Genomic DNA, 16,314 nt, shown 5'->3' with positions numbered 1-16,314 from the left:
CAAGCATGCCCCTGCAGCTTGCAGCCATGCACCTCAGCAATTTAGTAAATTTAAAGGGCAACAATAACGTGGCAAGGCGCTCTTTCCCTGCCTGCGTGATGATAGTGTGGAGTCCTGCAATGTTCAAGGGCTCTAGAGAGGCAGGAACAGAGCAGTCCTCACTGCCAGTAATGCTACCTAAACCACCACCTCTCCCTGTGAACCAGCAGCGCTTCTGGGAATTTCAAGACCCAAACTGGTGTGCAGCGATGATGTAGCTGGGCATGCTTTCCTTTCCTGCTCAAGGATAGTACAGAGTACAAGTTCTAGCTATGTTCTGGAGCTCTGAAGTGGCAGGAATAGGACAGTCCTCACAGTGCAGGCAAAGCTGCCAAAACCACTTTTTCTCACAGCTAACTAGCAGTGCTTCCAGGAATTCAAAGGCCCAAACCAGCACCTAGTGATGACATGGCAGGTTATACCTCTCCTTGCCTATATGATGATACTGCACATTCCAATAATGTTCTGAGGGTCAAAAATGGCAGAACAAGGTGATCTTCACGGTGCTGGTAAAGCTGCCAAAACCACCTTCTCTTCCCAGCTGTATTAATTTAAATGCCAGCACCGGTTTTTAAATTAATGTCTATATTGTTGTTCAGCACTGCTCTTTTTATAAGGAGCAGCACTGAATATATGTAAAATGAGCTACCCTGAAGCTGCTATCAAGGGAGTCCTTTTGCAAACCATGGTAAAAAGTGGCCTGCGGTAGTGTGAGTGCGTCTTTTAGGTGCGCGCCGGGCCATTTTTTACCGAGGCTAGAAAAAAAGGCTTTTTTTAATGGGCCGGGAAATAGGTATGTGCTGAAATTAAAACTAGTGCACGCCTATTTACGGAGTGAGACCTTACTGCCACCCTCTGACCTAGCGGTAAGGGCTCATGTGCTACCCACACGGTAACCATGCAGCACGCGCTAACTACTGAGTAGTTCCAGAAATGCCCCCATGGTAGTAAATAGAAAATTATTTTCTACAGCGGGATTCGGCATACACCAAGCTCAGAATTACTGTCGGGTGCACGTGCTAGCCCGGCGGTAATGCCGATTTGGCGCATTCTACCCACGTGTTAGCCCTCCCGCACCTAAGTAAAAGGGCCCCTCCACTGGCCAAGTTTGGAGACCATATATGGCTGCCACAATAGCTAGAATAATTTTGGCTGGTCTCACTTTAAGCGGCCATTGCTGATTAGCGCAAAAGCATCCACTCCCTGCCTCAGACACGCCGCCTCCCAGAAAAATTTTAAAATATTTTTTAGCATGTGGCTTGCTCGTGCAGATCCAAAACTTACTTACCATGGGACATCTGTGCATACCCTGGTAAGCCTTTTCAACCTGTGGTAAACTCATGCTACTCCTTACCACAGCATAGTAAAAGGAGCCCTTAGTGCCCTAACACAGCTTGATAACTACCCCCTCAAAGTTACCATTAAAACACAATAAGTAGAAAATCTTACCATGTTTTAAAAGATTTTAATCAATCAGAATGTTAATATTAAAATGATTTTTAAAAAAAATATCTGCAAACAGGTATGCCAACTATGCTAAAACATAAATGAAAGATGTATTTATATTTGCCATTTATGTGGGTCATGGGGGTTTGACCATGCTAAGTATGCATGCTGTTTTGCTTTTTTAACCTAAAATGCCCCAAAATAACACCCCCTCTTAATGTGTTTAACAGTATGCATTTTATGAGCATTGGTCCAGATTATATATAAGGCATGGTGAGTAATGCGTGTTAAATGGTGCGTGCAGCCAGTTTACACATGCTACTCAATTGAGTAATGAGACAATTAGTGATGATAATTGGCAATAACCAGTTAGCATCCTTAATTTGCAATAATTGGAATTTGCACGCATTTCATTTTAGGCGTATTCTAAAAAGAGGTGTGCATAAATTCCAATGTGTGTAGCTGAAAAGGGGGTGTGTATTTATTTATTTATTAGGATTTATTTACCACCTTTTTGAAGGAATTGGTATGGCCATGGGAGGAGTGTGAGCATTTCAGGGACGTCAAATTTGCACATGTTGTTATAAAATTTGGGCATACATTTAGGCGTGGGTATTTCCACCAGCTTTTGAGTGGCATAAATGGCCATGTCTCAATGTTCACTCGGCCTATGCGTTATTCTATAAATCACGTTTTACTGTATTATTGTAGCTGCAGCTTATAGAATAGAGCTACGCGTTTTATTCCAGTACACCTACATTTTATACACCATTTACTGAATCTGGCCCACTGTGCATACTTTATGAATGCTCTGAGGAGAGCAGTTTTCGCACAGGCTAGTTTGCCTGCATAGATCATTATTTAATCTGATAGATGGCTTTTAAAACATTTCCCTCATTGCAGCACATTTCCAATGTATGTAAAGTTCATATTTTTAGAATAAAGCTGAATATCCTATATAATAATTCTCACCTCCAACGTTCTGACTTGCCTGGGACCGTGGCTCATTCCGAGTTGGTCTTCTAGGCTCTGTAGATCAGGCTGACATCACCGTAGCCATTATGATGTCAACTTCAGAACTCGGGGGGGGGGGGGAACATGCCTCACATCTGATCCATGTCCAGAGGAGGGTCGCTGTACATGGGTGACTGGAGGGGGGGCAGGGGAGTGAGGAGGGTCGCTGGACATGGGTGGCTGCAGGGGAGGCAGGGGAGAGAGGAGGGTCGCTGGACATGGGTAGCAGGAGGGGGGCAGGGGAGAGAGGAGGTTCACTGGACATGGGTGGCTGCAGGGGGAGAGGAGGATCGCTGGACATGGGTGGCTGCAGGGGGAGAGGTGTGTCGCTGGACATGGATGGCTGCAGGGGAGCCAAGGAAAGCCTTGCTAGCGCCCGTTTCATTTGTGTCAGAAACGGGCCTTTTTTACTAGTTATGTAATACTTCAATATTTATTTTTCTTTGGCTGTGAATGTGAAAGGTCTTATTTAAAAATAACTTTTAAAATGTGGGATCAGGTTAACTAATATGGAAAGTATTGAGTGATTGTGATTTAGCAGTAAGAACCAGAGTTAAATGTCTTTTGTAACAACAAATGCAGCAGTGCATTTAGGACCTTTTTACTAAGCCGCGGTAGGGCTACCACACGCCAAATCGACCCTACTGCTGGGGTAGCGCAGGTACCTGGTGATAGTTCTGAAGTTGGCGTGCACAGTTTCCCGCAGTAGAAAATAATTTTTTATTTTCTACTGCAGAGGGGGGGGGGGGGCGGTGTTCCCAGCGGTAATCATCAGCACAGCCACATTGCCACGAGCTACCTGATTACTGCACGAGTAGCGCATGAGCCTTCTAAATAGGCGGCGGTAAGGGCTCAGGCAGGAAATAGCTGCATGCTAATTTTAATATTAGCGCATGACTGTTTACTACCCCCTTTTTTAAAAAGGCCTTTTCACCTGCCATGGTAAAAAGTGGTTCAATACAAACTACTTTCATGTGTCCAAACTAGCTCAGGCCACTTTTTACCACGGCTTAGTAAAAGGGCCACTTAGGGCACTCAGTACAGGTAGTCTTCCATAAAATTATTTTCTGATCCTACATATTGTTTTGCAATAAATTAACTGTAAAATTGTTACACAGTATACGGATGTAAGGGTTCCACTTTTTATGTACTTCAGTCTGATTAAACTCTTATTTATTTATTTATTTATTCATTGATAACTCTCATTCTTTTGTTTAGAATGCAATGAATGAAATTACTAAGCAGAACTCAACTATTAAATCTCTGAAAAATGAAGGCCTTGAAAAGGATGAACGGAATCAGGAAATACAAGAAAAGTATGTGCTTGATATGTGTATATCTGTTGTGTTTGGTGACACCTAGTGGCAGCATTATAAATGATTCAAATATTAACCTTACTTGTATTTCTTTCAGTAATTTTGGGGAAGAGAGATTGTATCCTCGTTTTTTTGTTTTTCTTGTTAACCTAATTCATGCTAATGTGGCCTTGTCATTTACATGCGAAAGTCCAGTTCACATTATCCCCAAAGGGGGTAATTTTGTAAAGCATTTTCCATGCTATGTACAAAGCATGCTTCACACAATACAAAAAAGGTATTTTAAAATTATATAGGTAAATGTGCACATACAAGTAGGCATGTTGATAAGAGCATGTGTACTTAATGAATTTGTGCATAGACATTCCCAGGGCAGAGCTGGAATAGAGTTGCAAGGTACAGTACATATGCACTGTACAAAATATATGCATTTGCACTCAGTCAAGGCTCCTTCAGAGCAGATATAAGTTTGGATGACAACATTTGTGCAGTACCGGTGATCGTTTTTGGTGCCTATTTTATAAAGGCACATAGATGTCTATGTTGTCTGTGTAAAATAATTAATATACCTTTCACCCAAATTCTCTCAGAAAATAGTGGACTCATCAGAAGGTGAATAAGTACTTAAATGTCACACTTATAATGTTCATCTGAATTCCTCATGGATCCATGTTTTTATGTAATAAAAAGTCCATTTTGAAAAACTTTAGATTGCTTCTTACATAACAATATTTAAAGCACTTATCTGAAAAAAGGGCATCACAAAACTTCTTTCAGGCAACCTCCCAACATGATACCAGGTTTCAGTCTGCTATGTCAGAGTTCAGGTTCCTGCAAAATTAAATATATATATATATGTTTTTAAACACTGTCCAACATAATATAACATTAATTCTTCATGCAGCATTGTGATTCTACAACATTTTAATATAGCGACAACATCAAATCTGCAGTTAAATATATCAATCAGCTGATCCCTCCTGACCAATCAATTCACACTAACGACATCCATTCCAGTTCTTCATTGAGACCCTTCAGCATAACTGTATCGAATGAAAAAAAAATCCATCCCTGTTTCTTTATAGTTCAATAAATGATCAAGATCACCACTCTCCCACCCTCTCAATACAATGTCAATAATACACCACCGAATGTCTTCATGGGGTGCTGCTGTGTTTGCCAATGTGTCACTAAAGGAACTGACTTGACCCTAGTTTGAATCCTTGATTGATGCTCATTAAGATGTAATTTAACTGGGGGAGTTCTGCCAACACAGATAAGTTTACATGGTTTTCCTGAGGACGTCCTGGCGAAGGGGCGGGGAAACCCGTATTATCGAAACAAGATGGGTGGATCTTTCGTTTCGATAATACGGTCAGGGACGCCCAAATCTCAGCATTTAGGTCGACCTTAGACATGGTCTTTCCTGGTTTTCGGCGATAATGGAAACCGAGGACGCCCATCTCAGAAACGACCAAATCCAAGCCCTTTGGTCATGGGAGGAGCCAGCATTCGTAGTGTACTGGTCCCCTTGACATGCCAGGACACCAACCGGACACCCTAGGGGGCACTGCAGTGGACTCAGAAATTGCTCCCAGTTGCATAGCTCCCTTACTTTGGGTGCTGAGCCCCCCCAACCCCCCCAAAACCCACTCCCCACAACTGTACACTACCATAGCCCTAAGGGGTGAAGGGGGGCACCTACATGTGGGTACAGTGGGTTTGTGGTGGGTTTTGAAGGGCTCATATTTACTACCACAAGTGTAACAGGTAGAGGGGTGGGCCTGGGTCCGCCTGCCTGATGTGCACTGCAGTATCAGGGACCTGCATACTGCTGTCAGGGAGCTGGTTATGACATTTGAGGCTGGCATAGAGGCTGGCAAAAAATATTTTTAAAGTTTTTTTTAGGGTGGGAGGGGATTAGTCCATTGGTCTATTTGTATGAGTTGGCTCCTCTAGTGACACTATTGGCAAACACAGCAGCACCCCATTAGAGACCTTCAGTGGCGTATTTTTGACATTGTACAGAGAAGGTGGGAGGATGGTGATCTTGAACTATAAGGAACAAAAATAGATTTTTTCATTAGATACAGCTATGCTGAGGGTTTCAATGAAGAACTGCAATGGATGTCATTAGTGTGAATTGATTAGCAAGGAGGGATCAACCGATTGATATATTTAACTGCATATTTGACACCGTCGCCATATTGAAATGTTGTAGAATCACAATGCCGGATGAAGAATCAATGTTAAGATATGTCAGACAGAGTTTAAAAAATGTATTTATTGTTGCTGGAACCTCTACCCTGACACAGCAGAGCAAAACATGCTGTCATGTCGGGAGGTTGCCTGAAGGAATTTTTGTGTCATCCTTTTTCAGATAAGTACTTTAAATTTCAATATGTGGGAAGTAATCTGAAGTTTTTAAAATTGGACTTTTATTCAATTAAAAAACAGATCTATGAAGAATTTTGGTAAATATAAGTGTGATGTTTAAGCAACTTTTTCACCTTCTGATGATCTGACTCGTGCTGAAAGAATTTGGGTGAAAGGTTTATTAATTAATTAGTCTTGTTCTTTTCACTTTCAACAATAGTTTATTGCCACAATTTTGTATGTGTCTGTATGAAATAGGTGCATTTTTATACATGCCCTGTTATAAAATTACTTTCGGAGTGCTGAATGATATTGGTTAAGAAACTGTGGAGTCAGATTTGAGACTGTAAAGTAGACTTACTTATCCCTGCTGTAAATCTACACGAATCACTTCATGTCATTCAGATACAGTAATTCTTTGCCTAGGGCTGGGAAACATGTCAAGATTCAGCTGCTTAAAGTGGATTAAATGTCCAAAGTCAAATTTGTAACAAGTGCAAAAAGACGGATTTCCTTGCTCAGATTTGAATTGATTGTGGCTTTTTAACATTAGAACTCACAAATATTAATTTATGAAGTATACTGTTCAGATGGACGGATTGGCTGCTTAAGGAGTAGCAGTACAGTTTTGTTTTGGTTTTTTTTTGGGGGGGGGGGTTACAGTATTTGCAGTATAAGTTGTCTATTTACTATAATAAGAGGACAAAGAATTTGTAATTTTAGCTGAAACCAGAGTACCAAAGGGTGTCATTCTGGGTTTTTATTAGTAACTATGAACGCATCTAGTAGCACAAAAGAAATGAATATTAATAGTGGGAAATGACGCTATATTGTATTTTGCCTGTTTTGCAAAACATGTTTCCTTACAACAATATATTTGTAGATGGAGTAAAGAAATATCAATAGTAATGTGATTTTAGAAAAGAATACATGCCATTAGTTCTAAAATTCTGGATTATATAATTCAGATCTTCCATCATAGTTTCAGTTGGTGATATCCTCCTCTTTGAGCTGAAAGGAATATGTCTAAGGCATGAGCATGGTTAGTGCCAAGTTATACTGTTTTACAATAATGCTTAGATAAGTATAGCCCTCTATATGGTCACTGAGGGTCAGACCATGATCACCCCGGGGGTTATTATATCATTTTTTTATATTTTCATAATTATATGGTTTTTGTTTGAGGTTGTCACATTAACACGTTAGCTTAACAGTTGGCTCCTGAGATTCCCAGCCTCCCTTTCCAGAAAGAAAGGAGATCGTTAAATGATTGTGCGACTGCAGATAGAATTGAGGAGTCAGTGCTTTATTTGCAAACAGCCTTTTGAATATTCTTGATATATAGTATTGCAACCTCTTTATGAGCAAAGATTGTCTTGTTCGGAGGGGAGGTCTCATAAATTTTTACAATCATTCTGAAATTCAATTAGCATCTTTCTCTGTTCGACTGAATGTTTAACACAGCTATTTCTGTATATGGTCGAACACATTCCTTAATAATATCACAGAACACAGCTGAGTTTTAAATCATTTCATGAGGAATTTGATTATAGAAAAAGCAGAATAATAAGCACATCTCACCCATTCCTGACAGAGGTTTTAGACGATTCTCTACATTTCTCACTATTTGGTTTTCATACATGTACAAGAAAGAGCTGTTAACAGAGCATCAGATTAAATGACATACATATGTTAACAATTACATTGCATTATGCCTGTACATATATCTAGTCCACTATAACATACTAATTATACCAATTAGTATGGGATGACCAGCCACATTATTTTTCATTAGTCATGTTAAACAGAGCAATTTTTATATAGTTATTATGAAAACTTGAAAAAGCTTGTTCTGTAACATATTTATTTCTCATTAGTGTTTTCATTTTGCTTCAGAGTTTTCTGCACATACCCATGCTCTCCTGTGGATTTAGGCAGCAGCCACTTGTATGGATTTGTTGTTAAATGAGGAAAAAAAATGAAAGAGATATACAGAGAAGCTGTGAGATATTTATGCTACCCATACTGTGCAGGAAATGACAGCTAGAGAAGCCTTTCTCCCATTATATCAACAAACTGTATATGCATGTTTGCAATGATGAAATAATGTTGTGTTTTTACTGTTAAACACCATGAGTCATACGATTAAAAAAAAAGTCTGAACAATTTAGGATGAGGTTAGAGTCCGGCATATGATCGAGGAAAGTGAATGACTGTTGAGAGTGTTAACAGTAAATTTTCACTCACTAGTAAATGTAATAAAGTCTTCAAAACCATCTGGATAATCCCTTTTTGTGGAAAAGAAACAAAAAGCTTTCAGCATCCATGCAATAAAGTAAACCTTCCATTCAGTTAGTAAATTCATAATAATCGTAGATTCTGTTTTGTGCTGCCAAAGGTATAGAATATCTTTCTCTTTCATTTTTAAGAGCTACTCGAATGGAAAGGGACATCAACATGAAAAGGCATTTGATAGAAGATTTGAAATCTCGGTTAAAAGCACACCAGGAAAATGATAAATTCAGCAAGGAAATGATAGAGAATCTGGAAAAAAAGGTATCAGTTGGTTATTTTCCTGATTCATGTCAATTACATTGTTTGGCCATACATATTCCAACTTATCCATCTACTTATGCTAATATAAACTTAGAATACACTAAAGGGCCTATTTAATAAACATTTCTCTCACAAATGTTCAATGGGAGAAAACAACATTCACATTTGAGTAAAGGGTATACTTGCTTTTGTGCCAATGCTAAATATCCTGGAATAGGATTCCTAATGATTCAGTTATTGTTCTCATAGAGGATAATGTTAACTCTATTAATATGCAGTTAATGTTTTTTGTATGTTTAACCAAAAATACAATCCAGGTAAGCCTGTATGTGTAGCCTGAATGTTATTGCAAGTTACTGCCATTTAAAACAGGTCTAATAAGTTCACGTGTCATACATGTACATGGGAGATCTGTGCAGTTCATTTTAATAGTTCAGGGGGCAGTTCTATAATCAATACCTCCATTTATTTATTTATTTATTTTTGCTGCATTTGTGTCCCACATTTTCCCCACCTATTTGCAGGCTCAATGTGGCTTACATTGTTCCGACATGGCGATCACCATACCAGAGTAAAAGATACAAGTGGTAATACACAGAGAACATGAGTAACATAGTAAAATTATTCAGTCAATTATCAAGAGATCATAATCCAGAACCAGAAAAAAAGTGGTATTGCATTAGATGCCCCAGAACCTATTCTGTAACAGCCCCTGGGCCCCAGGTTCAGTTTTAGAATACTAGTGTTAACACAGAAGGGTCCTTTTACTAAGGCATGCCCAAAAGTGACCTGCTCTGGTGTAGGCATGTGTTTTGGACGCGCACTTGTCCATTTCCTGAGCGCACCTGGAAAAAAAAGATTTTTTTTTATTGTGCTGGAAAATGGATGTGCGACAAAATGAAAACCAGTGCGTGTCCATTTTTAGCCTGAGACCTTAACACCACCCATTGACTTAGCGGTAAGGTCTCACGCACTAACCGGGCGTTAAGTGTCCAGCACGTGCCAACTGCTGATTACTGCTGGGTAAGCGCCCTGTGGTACAAAATAGAAAATGTTTTCTACTGTGTGTTTTGGGCGCACCAAAAATGGATTTACCGCCTGGGGAATGTGGTAGCCGGGCTGTAGTACCAATTTAACACGCGTTAGACGTGCATAGGTGCCTATGCGCCATAGTAAAAGGGCCCCAGTATCAGTGTACCTAATAGTTACACACCCGTGAGAGCCCGCCTGTGTCTCACCCATGCTCCACCTCTGTGTATGCTCCCGCAGTTACCCCTGAATGTGGTAGGGCCACATATAACTTATAGTATTCTATAAGTTATACACATGAGAGCTTGTCTGTGTCTCACCCATGCTTCACCTCTGTGTATGCCCTCTTTCATTTATGTGCTATGCCAGTTAAGTGCACCATTACAGTGCACCTAGGAGGAATATGGTAATACATAAACGTAGGCATCCCATTGTAGAACTGTTCTTATGTAGCATAATTTCATACAAGCTAATTTTATAAAGCCTAGCCTTTATTATTATTTCAGCATGATTTATATGCTCAAATTAAAATGTTTGGTTCATATTTTATGGGGCAACTGAGACAAATCAAGATATATTGTAAAGATTGCTGGAAATGAAAAGACCTTGAAAAAGTATCATAGTATTAAATAGTTTTGTGTCCAGGTATTTTAAATTGGGGTTTTTTTTCTGTTGAGTGATATCTATCTATTTGACCAGTGGGGAAACAAAATGCATGCCCTTTTTAAAGCAGTTTTATTATCTCTAAATTCTTTAGCCAAGCAATCACCTTTTCTAGCTCTATTTTTTAAAAATCATCTGTATTTTTTAATCTACTTTCTCTTTTGTCTTGCTACCTTTTATTTAATTTTTAGATAAATAATTCTGAACTTTAGAAATATCATTCTGTAATCTTCTGCTTGTTCAGAGTATATTTATGCTCTACAAGTATCTGTATGATGCCTGCATGGAATTCAGATTAGTTTCAGCACACGAATGTCCTGACAACATATTTTTGAGGAAGTGGTTATGTAGAAAATGCCCTCAAAAATGTTTTAAACACTGTTTTGTCTCTAAGAATTAGATTAAAGATCCAAATAAAACAGGAATTTAAATTATTTTATGTGCTTGAGCTGCCACATGAATTGTACATGAAATCTTTTGCTTGGACTGCTGCATTAATTGGAGGCCATGAGTTGTGCAGCTGCCACAATACGTGCAAAATAGCAACTTAGCATGGTCAGCTCCAGAGGGAGCTAATTTCATGCCCTCCTCGTGGAGATTTGAAATCTTTATGAAGTCATCAATTAAAAGCTGAAGGGATGAAGCCTGGAAGGAATAACGTGTGTGATATTTTTGTTAGTTTTGTTAATTTTTTGTTTCGCTTTATTTTGGGTTTGGGGGGGGGGAGATCAGTCTGTATTGTATTGCTCCTTTCTTTCTGAGGCTGTATTGTATGTATCTTAAACCATGACTGAAGCAAATTTCAGACTGGAAGAAATTCTGCCATATGTTAAAACATATTGCTGGGAAGAAAACAAAACTGGAAGACTTGGAACAAAAACTCTGCATTATTGAGAAATGTAGCCTTGACTAATCTACATGCCTTCACTCTTTTCAAAATTCTGTTCCATGACAGAAAGTCATTCACACAGTATTTGAATACACTAGCAATTTTTTGTGATCATTTCTCTTTTCCTGCTAAGGTCAATTTAAGTAGAAAATAACAATTAAAGTGAAAAAAAAATATTTCACTGAGGTATGCTTGCGCTGATCAAAAGATTTGAGTGTAGTTCACCAATTTAAAAGAAAGCAACTAAAATAATGAGGCCAATCTCCAGACTGTGGGAGGTAGCTGGGCTGCCTCTCGCGGTCAGAGCTGAGCCTGCATATTCAATGCCGGTCTGTTTCCGGTGACCGGCATTGACTATCCAGTTTGTTTTTGGCCGATTCCAACTTAATGGGCCAAGCTGATATTCAATGCTGACTGATTAAGTTTGAACCAGCCAAAGATATTCCAGGTATTGATGCAGCCATGTTTGGCCAGCAACGCGCTGAGAAATGGACGGATAACCAATTATATAATGTGATATAACCGGCTATCCGCTGTGCGCTAACCTGCAGTATTCAACAGGAGACAGCTGGCTTTCTCCCGCTGAATGTCGGCAGATAGCCGGCTAAGTACTATTTAACTGACCAAGTGCTGTTCCTGGCCAGTTAAATAGTTTTGAATATCAGCCGGAATATGTCTATTTTATTCATCAGTCTGTTTCTTAATTTATACAAGCTGATACGTAGATGGGTTTATTCTAAATCTATTGTTTGTACAATATAAAAACAAAATAAAATCAAAGTACCAGTTTGTGTTGTATAAATTGAGCAGTTTTCTTTAAGTTTTAATATAAAATTTAAAGATTTTTAAGTTGGAATAGCAGATGCCCCATATTTCAATTGATATTACAGTTCCCTGGTTTTCCTTTAGGTTAGAGCATTGGCTGAAGATGTTTCTAACAAGAAAACGTCAATTGATTCACTAAAGCAAAGGCTTATTATAGCTGCCAAAGAGAAGTCACAGTATGAGCAGATGTATTACAAAGCTAAAGAAGACTTGGAAAAAGAGGTACAGTATTCTATACCTCCACTTTCTTCATTTTCTTAACTCATTTTGTAAAGTCAGTATTAGGTAGTTCTTTTTTAAATAGCTTGATGATCATCCAGTCAATATTCAAAAGCACATATCTGATTAGCGGGTACTGCTAACTGGATATATGCTGGTAAGCGGGATATTCAGTGGTACTAACTGCATAGTATGCCTGAATATTTCCTCTTACCACCTCGGCATTAACCAGACTGTCCGTGGGTGGAGCTTGAGCTGAGCCAGAGTATATCTGGTCAGCAGCGATATTCAAACCACTAACCAGATAGCTTACCTGCCAAAGTTAGGACAGCAAAACAGGCTCACTAAGGGATTCTTTTACTAAGCTGCAGTAAGCACTAAGGAGTTCTTTACTGCAGCTTAAAATGCCTTACCACAGAGTGCGCTTAGGCGTCCTGCAGTAATTTCAGCATCTACACACCCTTCCCATTTGCTAAAAAATAGACTTTATTTTTTAGCACTGAGAGCAGAGAGTAGGCATGTACAGTACTAATTGGTTAACACAACTACACTACGCTCTAACCAATGAGCATGTGGTTAGCATGTGAGTTCTTGCCCCCTACAAAATAGCTAGAAGAAGGGGCTCACGCGCTAATGGCCATGCGCTAATGTGAAAATTAGTGCATGTCCATTAATTTAAAAAATAGTAAATGCAGCCATTTTACCTGTGCGGAAAAATGGCCTTAGCGCATGGAAATGACCAGCGTAAGCACATCCTAAGGCCACTTTTTACCTCAGTTTGGTAAAAGGGTCCATAACTTTAGCCAGATAGTGGTTTCACTATCACTACTAACCAGATACTAAAGCCAGCTGGTATCCAGATATGAACACTGAATATTTGTTATAACTTTAAGCACGGTGGCTGTCATTTTCATAAACGCTGACTGCGACAGTCCTCCATATTGTTAAAACTGGAAATAGAAACACCTTTCTTTGTGTTTTTTCTTAGTTGATTTGTAGTTTTATTGTATGTAAGGAAATAGAAACTTATCAAACTGTTTAGTTTAGAAAATGGAACCTCATTTTACCAGTTCTATTAGTTTGTCTTAAAGAAGTAACACGATAAGACCTTGGCAGTATACTTAAAAAGACCTGGAAATCTTGTTTTCGTTTGCTTTGGGTGTTTTTTTCACTTCTGCCATGTGATCAGTTATCTTGGCAAAAGTTTAACTGAAAGATCCCCTGCCATGGATCTGAACTGTTAAAATGAATTGCTTTCTGCTAATTTAGATTGTAGATGATCGTCTATCATTTGTGTTCACTACCATAGGGACTAACGCATATGACATTGTGAGTTTAGGGGGGGAGAGTTATCAAAGTGGGGTACCATTAAGACAGGTTATTTTATCACAAGTACTGCTATTTTACTACGGCATCTCATTGCATAAAATGGGACTTGTACTAAAATAGCATGACTTGTGGTAAAGTAACAATCTTAATGATAGCCCACGTTGATAACATTCCTCCTTAATTATAAGATTCCTGATGAATATAAATGGAAAGCAGTTGTTGTTTGCCCTTTATTAAATAACTAGTAAAAAAAAGCCCCGTTTCTGATGCAAATGAAACGGGGGGCTAGCAAGGTTTTCTTCAGAGTGTGCATGTGGGAGTGTCCCTGCCCTCTGCCCTCTCTCCCTCCCCCTCCCCGCTCCGAGTCCAGTCCTTCAGTGTTAAGTTTCCTGCTGTGCTGTGTTTGTGTTACAGAGAGAGTGAGGGCGTCTCTGTCCCCTCCCCCCTCTGAGTCCTTCACTGTTAGAGAGAGGGATTTCGTGCTGTGCTGTTTTCCTTCACTCATGGGGAAACCGGATATCTCTGGCGCTTCACACTTCCGGCTGGAGGCTTCATAGAACGTTGGGGTTGCCTTTTATATATATAGATTTTTTGTTCTGAATATTAGAATATTGACCAGTATAAGAAACAATTCATACTTGGTTGTTGCTTACATTACAGATGCTCAGGGTTACTGATCTGGAAAGCAAAATAACTGAAGCTGAGTCTGCCTTGACAGAACTTGAAAGCACAGCATCACAACAGCTGCATGGGTTAGCAATACAGAGTGGACAAGCAATGGAAGGAATACAGAAAAAATTTCAGCATGCTAATAACATTATAGACGAGTTTGTCAAATTTGTGAAGGTATAGTATGGATTTCATTCACTTTGACATAACTTTATAGTACACAGATCATCTGATTGTCCATTATCCATATGAAGATTTGTATAGACAGTTGTAAAATTAAGGTATTTCTTTTATACGCTTAAATTTCTGCAGATTTCAAATGCAATTACTGTCATGGGATGCATTGTATGATATAATGGGAAAGTTATACATTTGAGTGCTGTTAAATACAAATTTGTGGGAAAAGTGAAATTCAGAGCATTCTAAGTAACTCAAATGATGACATCACAAGGGTAAAGATCTGCGATACAATATACCTATTTGGTAGTCAGTGAAAACTATAAATAGTCTGTCATTGTGAAGTAATTATCATGGAGGTCCGTTAATAAAGGCTTTTACATATGTAAAGCCTGTTTTACTTACAGAAAAGACCTTTTTAAATTTTGTATTTATTAGAATTTTTAATATACAATCTAAGCAAATCCACTTGTACTGGAAAAAAAGAGTGTACCAACAGAAATAGAATACAAGCCCTCAATTATGGGAGAAGCAAGAGACCAGATATCAATGAAAGAATTAAGAGTATTCATACTGCAGAAAAAGTACCCTTATAAGAGCAGTTCCTACAGCTGAGGTTCTTCTGCAGCAGTCAGTGGGCCCTGTCGAGATAGCACAGTCTTATTACTCAGAGTAATGAGAGGGATCAAAAAAAGGATAAGTTTTAGAACAGTATTTAACCACATACTTACATGGGAATGTCAAGAAAAACAGCCCCCCACAAAGGCCAAGACTTGAGGTTTCATTAACAAAAATGTCTACAACGTCATTGTGTAGCCTTTGCTATATCAGGAAATGCCTGAACCCTCAAAGAGCAAAACAATAGCTGTGCGATATCTAAACTTTAATATCCAATCCCTAGTAGAGTCCAGAGTGAATGTCACTAGGAAAGTGGAAGATACAGCAGCCTCTTTCTTTCTTAGAAGACTCCAGGAAGGCAGTCAGGTCCAAACTGTCTGGTGAAATAGAGGAAAACATATCCACCCCTTCTGATGCTGGCTTCTAAGATGGCAAATAAAAAATTCTATTAACAGGTGACAATGTTTGTACTGGAACTTTCAAAGTTTCCAACATATAGCACTTAAACATATCATACTCCGAAATACCCGAAATCCTAAAGAAAATAATCAGTCGAAGGCTCCTTGTACAAGCTGTATTTTCCAAGTTCTCACACTTGAACTCCAAATTGCAATTACCTTTCTTCAGGGCAATAGACAATGACTCCATGGATTTCTGTGATGTCTCCAAAATTTGTATAGAATTTTGCATTGCCACTAATTGAGAATCACACATGTTCAACTTTATCTATCCTCTTGTGATCTGTGGTCATCTGAAATGTAATTGAATGACTAAGAACAACTATAATATTCTAGATCTCCTCAACGTGAAGAGGTCCTTACTGGAGAAAATGCTATCTGTACTTCTGGATATGCTTCCAAGGGCTGCTACAGCTGACTCGAATCCTCTGCAGCCTGGTTATTCCCATGTTCACCTTCTATAACATTGAGTATACCACCAGCAGCTGTTTGACCATTGTTTTGCATAGCCATGGCTCCCATAGCATTAGTTCTTGCCATGCTCTGTACAGAAGAGACTGTAATACCATCAGGCAGCTTCATGGCTGCAATGGCTAGGTCTCCAGGTAGCTTTCTAATCTTGGAATACAGCAAAATGCTGCTGTCCAAAGGCAGGGGGAATGATGCCTCACCCACACAACCATCCAGCAGA

The 16,314-nt window shown here is 39.1% G+C and overlaps 1 protein-coding gene across 2 annotated transcripts in view; it reads left to right on the top strand.

The window, feature by feature from the left end:
• CNTLN (centlein) overlaps nucleotides 1-16,314 on the top strand; it is a 535,970-nt gene that overhangs the window by 428,221 nt on the left and 91,435 nt on the right. For both annotated transcript variants that reach the window (XM_030194226.1, XM_030194227.1), the window contains 4 exons: nucleotides 3,718-3,815; nucleotides 8,621-8,747; nucleotides 12,238-12,375; nucleotides 14,362-14,547. In XM_030194226.1, coding sequence (XP_030050086.1) covers nucleotides 3,718-3,815; nucleotides 8,621-8,747; nucleotides 12,238-12,375; nucleotides 14,362-14,547 — 549 coding nt within the window. The remainder of the gene's footprint in view (nucleotides 1-3,717; nucleotides 3,816-8,620; nucleotides 8,748-12,237; nucleotides 12,376-14,361; nucleotides 14,548-16,314) is intronic.

The sequence above is a fragment of the Microcaecilia unicolor genome, chromosome 2 (assembly GCF_901765095.1).
Source record: "Microcaecilia unicolor chromosome 2, aMicUni1.1, whole genome shotgun sequence".
NCBI classification, from domain to species: Eukaryota; Metazoa; Chordata; class Amphibia; order Gymnophiona; family Siphonopidae; genus Microcaecilia; species Microcaecilia unicolor.
Note: the sequence above shows the minus strand (reverse complement) of the source record. Positions and strands in the feature narration are given on the sequence as shown.